The sequence below is a fragment of the Sinocyclocheilus grahami genome, unplaced genomic scaffold (genome assembly GCF_001515645.1).
Source record: "Sinocyclocheilus grahami isolate Dianchi unplaced genomic scaffold, SAMN03320097.WGS_v1.1 scaffold508.1, whole genome shotgun sequence".
NCBI lineage: Eukaryota > Metazoa > Chordata > Actinopteri > Cypriniformes > Cyprinidae > Sinocyclocheilus > Sinocyclocheilus grahami.
In genome coordinates this window covers 890021-896374 of record NW_015505687.1, presented here as the reverse complement: position 1 = coordinate 896374, position 6354 = coordinate 890021, and the positions used below count along the sequence as shown (strand labels likewise).

Sequence of the window (6354 nt, the reverse complement as noted above, 5' to 3'; positions counted from 1 at the left end):
TTTTATAAAATCCTAAACTTTTAGTGAAAAAAAATACATTATTTAGTGGGTAACAAATAAAAGTGATTAAGTGTAGGGCTAAATCTGGTAGGCCTACACATTGCTTTTTGTATTGTTGTAAAATACATGAATGAAAAACAAGTAATATATTTATATATAAATATATACTATAGTAGTCAACATTTGAAGTGGATCAAAACCTTTCATCAAAGTTGTCCTAAAACCAAAACAATACCCGTTCTGGTCTTAAGACAACTTTGATTAACTTTTTTGATCCACTTCAAATGTTGACTACTGTATAAATTAAAAGACATTTCTTTTAAATGTATAGCAGAGTAATGAGGTAGCAACATATGATAGATAAGACGAACAAGAAAGGCTATTAATAATCTTTAATTGCGCAAAAGTATTGTAATACTAAAGGCTACAAATACAGAGCAGCTCAAAGTGCTTATGCGCATCCCGTGCGCAGAATGAGGCGCTTGAAGCAACATGTCACAGCACGCAGTGCTCCGCATAGAGAAGTTCAAAGCACAAAGGGAAGAGATATTGATGCGTAGTGTATTAAATATGTGCTTTAGTTTATTGAGCCTTTTCTTTTAAGTTTTAAATTTCTGTTACTGTGCTCGTGACGAACAATTCATAGTGCTCTCTACTTGTGTCTTGTGATCTAACCAGATATCCAGTAGAAATGTACACGATTTAGAAACAGCACGAAACTCCAGCAAGATAAATTCATTTTATGCAAAACCATTTATCTTTATTTACAGATCAAGTATAACATTAGGAACATTTAATCATCTTAGAGAGAGTTTCATCGTCTTGACTGTCATAACCCAACGTGACACACAGTTTGAATGCTGAATGGAGGATGACAGACAGCCGCTGCGGAGAGAAGAATTTACGTGAACTTGACTTAAATATTCATCTGTACCTCACATTAAACTATGGAAAAGCTTTAGAACACTTGAAATAAACTGCATGAAAACTTTATGGTGCTTTATAATGTTTTTGTGACTTTTGTGGGGCTTAATAATAACACAGAATAGCATACGCACTATATCATCGGATTTGGATCGGTCTCGTCTGACCGATACCCCGATCCAGCAGAAAATGCCAGTATCGGAGCGATACCGATACTGAATATCGGATCAGCGCACCCCTAGGAAGCAGTTCGGGGCGGATGACATATGAGGTCGGCTTTAAGTATGCGCTGGTGAGTCTCGTGAAAACCAAGGGAGCAAAGTTGTTAAAGGGAGCAAAGTTTCCTTACTTAAGCAAAGGAAAACCAGTCTCCTCTTGGCTTATATCGAAATCCTCTGACATTCTTCTTTACAAATCCACGTTTTGTACTTCTAATTAGTGACCGTTGTTTTGTTTTGATCTCTCCTCTGCGTTTCCGCGTGCGTCACTTCTGAATGGCACATGCGCAAAGCTGATCTCATACGTCATCAGCCCGGAACTGCTTCCGTGTACAACAGAGAAGGCAAGCTACATTAAAGTGATTATTACGTTTTAACTATGGTTATTTTTCTTACAAAAATGCATCGATTCGCTAAAGAAGGAAAGGAAAGAAGGGTTCACCACCCAGAGCCCTGTGAGACACTTTTTTATGGGTGGGTGCTTTTTATTTAACTTCTTTTGGACTGATGCATGCAACACCCGCTGAGTGCCATTAAACAGCTTGAAAGATCAAAGACAATTTTTAATATAACTCCGACTGGATTCATCTGAAAGAAGAAAGTCATATACACCTAGGATGACCTGAGCGTGAGTAATTTATGGGCTAATTTTCATTTTTGAAAGTTAACCCTTTAATAGATAAATATTGACAAAAAACACTGAATAAGATTTGCTAATAAATAAGATTACCTTAATAATGGAATAGAGGGGCAAAGTTTTAGACAGGTTTCACATTACTGTCACATTACTTCAATATATCTTTCCTTAATTACTGCGTTTACGCTTGATTTGAAGAAGCAAACGTAGTGACATTCCTTTCAGTTGTATACCAGACATAGTTCATAGTCACAGCCGATGCTAATGGTAATATATTACTGCTAAATTTTCCTGTTATGCCATAATCCATTTTTTTAACACTTTTAAGATGTTTTTGAAAGCAGAATACTGTTGCCCCCTGCTTGAGACAGAAAGAGACAAAGAGAGAGTGATGTTCAGCTGTAAGGACTCCATGTTCCCTCTTGCTGGCCCAAAATCCAACATCACAAACACTCTTATCAACAGCAGGCAAAAAGAGAGGGTGTGAGTGAGGGAGATTTCATTGCAGGTTCGAGTGACAGAACACACAAAAAATGAACATGCACTTGTTCTCTCTTTCTCCCTCAGAAAAAGGTGGTGGAGCAGTTAAGGAGGGATCTACTGGTGAAACAGGAAGATATGAAGCTGCAGACACTTCAAGCCGATGGGCAAACATCTACCTTGCTCATCACACAGACACCGACGCCTCTGCCTGCTGCCAGCCTCACTGCTCCACAGGTACCCACACAACACACAAGAAGAAAGGATCTCTCTAAAGACAATGCCCTGTTTTAGATGAACATTTAAAGGTTTAGTTCACACAAAACTAAAAAATAGCTTGTTTGCAGTCATGATTCTGATGATGCGCAGAATTCAGATGGAGGGCAGGAAGTTAAAAGCAAAATGGATTTGATGGAGGAAAGTCCGTACTGTACTGGTTTAGACACTATTACAAGAGAAGGGTATAAACAGAAAATCACAACATATGTTGGACATGTTCCAACTAACCCTGATTGCAAACAAGCTATTTCAAAAGTGAATCCCTCATTTATATGCTTCCATATAATCACTAAAAAGCTGTCACTCTCTTCAGTTTATCACAATCTCACAATGTTCTGTTATAATCAACTGCACAATGAATCTCTTATTTACATGGTGTCTATGTGGCGTTTAGCAGTGAGTGAATTCTGAATGTTTCACGCTGAATGCGTGAGAGTTGGTAGCCCTGTATTACTATGTATAGTTTTAAATATGTTTGTGATATTTTAATATATTATTAATATCTTAACCATTTGCGCAAATGAGCATTATCTGACTCTGCTTTTTCCGACTGCAGACGCAGGTTTACAAGCCACTTTTTCCTGCGTTTTTCAGTCAATTTCTTGCTTTTTTCCTACTTATGAACAACAACTTTTGGTACACTATAAAAGATCCTTGTGGTTTCTCAGTTTGATCGATTTGAGCATTCATAAACAACGCAAAACATATGCATTTCGAGTTTGTGATAGTGCTTCATATGTAGAAAATCATTTCCTGCGCTTTATCTGCACAGCTATGCAGTGACATGACGTCATGTGCAAACAAGCTATTCTGTCATTATTTACTTGTCTTCATGTTGTTCCAAACCCATATGACTGACTTTCTTTCTGGGAACACAAGGAATGAAGACCTGGGCTGTCAAGCTCCAAAATGACAAAGACACACCCTAAAGTATTATAAAAATGGTCCATATAGAAATATTTTTATGAGAAATTTCTGAATATTGTTTTGGTTATGATTTTCCATGCAGTTAGGCTAAGCACTGAGGCTTTCAAGTTTCAAACCGGGGCACCATAAAAGTGGTCCATGTGACTCCTGAAGTCATATTATAGCTTTGTGTGAAGGATGGGCTTAAAGTTTAATTTTGTTATCCACTTGACATCTGCCCTAACTCTCTTTGGCATATTCATGAAAGTCAGTGAGAGAAGTAGTTTCTTTAAATTGGTTGTTTTGAGTCAGCGGTCCGAATTATTCATTTATGAATCAAACTTATCTTGTGAGACTTAATAGCTACATTTACACACATCCAAGTAATCGCATTGATGGCTTAATTGGACTGAAAAACCTTCATGTAAACACCTTAATCGATCCAAATAACTTAGAGATCTGAAATAATTTGATCAATGGTCAAACTGTTTTTTTTTTCATTCAGATTCAAAAATGCTTTGTGCACACGCAGTTTACATCTTAGGGATGTGTATATGCTTATTTACATCTTACGTACTGGTCAGTAGAGGAGACTGAATATTTACGCATGTAAGTATTTGCTAAAAATACTAAAAAAGTTTGACATATGTAAACTTTCTTTTTAGATATGTCATTAAGGCAAAAATGGCAGTTATACTCATGGTAGCTTCAGTGACATTATCTCAGTGGCTTTTTTTTTTCATTATAAGAAGAGTGGCCAGAATATTCTGCAGAGCATTAGGTTCAGTAAGACCTGACCTATAAAAGAAAAAAATAAATATGTTTACAACAGTGTATGTGTTTGTGACCCTGTAGAGCTCTCTGGCCCCTGTCATTGCTTCAAAGACTCTACCTCTGGTGCTGAGAGCTGCCACACCCACCTCACCTATCATCATGACACCAGGACCTACTATCACCGTGGTTACAACCCTTGGCAACACACTCCTGGCAAGCCCTCCTAGCTCAGATCCTCAAAAGTCCCCAGTAAACTTCCAACCAGTCATCCAAACGACCGATCAGGGAGCAGAGCCGGTGCGAGTCATACCCAATAGCACTGTTGTTGTAAGTATTTCTAGAGCTGTTTTGGCTCTCGTTATAGAACAAGAAGAGTTTTGTTTATTCCCACTTGTTTTGAAAACTGCATATTTGTTGGGGGGCAATTTCAGGCTGTCGGATTTCATTTAGATCCCAAGAGCTCAGGGCTGGTTCTTTTAGATTTTGGACACAATTATTGCATTGCATCTGCCTCTTTTTGTGGCTTAAATAGCTAAAGGTATTTGTTGTAGGATGTAATATGTTGGACAGATTAGTGAAGTAAGGGTGTCTTGTCACAGGTGCAAGCTGCCTCCCAACCAATCAAAGTTCCTCAGTTTGTTCCTCCAGTCAGACAGACAACTCGGCCAGCCACTCTACCGCAGGTTTGTTTCCATAGAAACCCTTCACACCCTACTGCCTGGCTGGACTAGTGAAAACCCCTCACTGCTGAGTGTTAGTGTGCATCTATGTGTCTTGTTTTTTTTTCAGCTGCAGGTGTTACTTTTCTGTGTGATATTTTCTTCATGCTCCATCTTGTTTTCTTGCTCTGGATTTAATTTCTTTGTGCTTGCTTAGTGGTGACATTTGCAATCCCTGCTTTTGCTGTTGCTTTTGACCCTACAGTAAATTGAACCTTAACCCTGATCTCTCTCCAGCAGTATTCTGTGCTGTTGTATTCTCTGTTGTATATGGTGTGTGTGTGTGTGTGTGTGTGCATATATATATGCTAGGGTTGGTTGATATAAATCATACATCACATTGTAATTTTCTATAACATGGCGGAATACAAGTTTGGGGTTGATAAGATTTTTGAAACGTCTCTTATGCCTACCAAGGATGCATTTATTTGATCAAAAACTGGTAAAATATTAATTAAAAACTTTTCTATATATTAAAATGTATTTTATTCCTTCAATGGCAAAGCTGAATTTTCAGCAATCATTACTCCAGTCTTCAGTGTCACGTCCCATTTTATTTATTTTATAAATAGTTCAAAAGAACAGCACGTATTTAAAATGAAAATCTTTTTAACATTATAAATATCTTTAAAGAGCAGGTCATATGGTATTTTAAAGTGTCCTAATATTGTGTTGGAGACCCATACAACAGGTTTAAATGCATCTAAGGTCAGAAAACATTGTAATTTTCTCAGAATATACATTTAATATTAGAGTCATTTGCCAATGATTTCGAAACGATTCGTTCCAAGCAAGTTCGGAGCAAACCCCTCCCTTCCATAAGCCTACTCTGCTCTGATTGGTCAGCTGGCCAAGCCTGTTGTGATTGGCACAGAGAGAAGTCCTTGAGCAAGTTAGCGAGCGCTACCATTAGTGATGGGAAGTTCGGATCATTTTACAGACTCGGACCTTTGAGTCTCGTTCAGCAAAATGAACGAATCTTTTTTCAAATCATTTCGTTCATTTTAGTAAAATATAATTAAAATGTTATGTGTTACTTCCCTAACACGTCTACTACTTACACAAACGTTGATCACACTACAAACAATACAAAACTGCTATAAGAAACAGAAAAGATTAATTGTTTACCTGGGTTTTCAGTCTATGATTAGCTCACCTCACCTCTTATCTGACAAGTCTTCGGGTTTGAGTCGTTCGTTCATCACGTGACAGCCCCATACGCTTAACCAATGCAGTCTGAGCTGGAAAGAGAATTGATTAGTTCATCTCTCGAGTCTTTCGAATCATTCGTTCTTTTGTCATGTGATGTGACAGCATTGATAGAGAAATTAGTTAATTTACAAGCTTCCTTACAAACGGGTGCATAGTTATATTTATTATCATCATTATTATAATTATTATTTACTCTTACAGTTAC

The 6354-nt window shown here is 37.5% G+C and overlaps 1 protein-coding gene across 3 annotated transcripts in view; it reads left to right on the top strand.

The window, feature by feature from the left end:
- The window catches only part of LOC107554634 (PHD finger protein 21A-like), a 24721-nt gene that overhangs the window by 4153 nt on the left and 14214 nt on the right, over positions 1 to 6354 (top strand). For all 3 annotated transcript variants that reach the window (XM_016237208.1, XM_016237206.1, XM_016237207.1), the window contains exons 5-7: positions 2347 to 2496; positions 4300 to 4545; positions 4818 to 4901. In XM_016237208.1, the coding sequence (XP_016092694.1) occupies positions 2347 to 2496; positions 4300 to 4545; positions 4818 to 4901 (480 nt within the window). The remainder of the gene's footprint in view (positions 1 to 2346; positions 2497 to 4299; positions 4546 to 4817; positions 4902 to 6354) is intronic.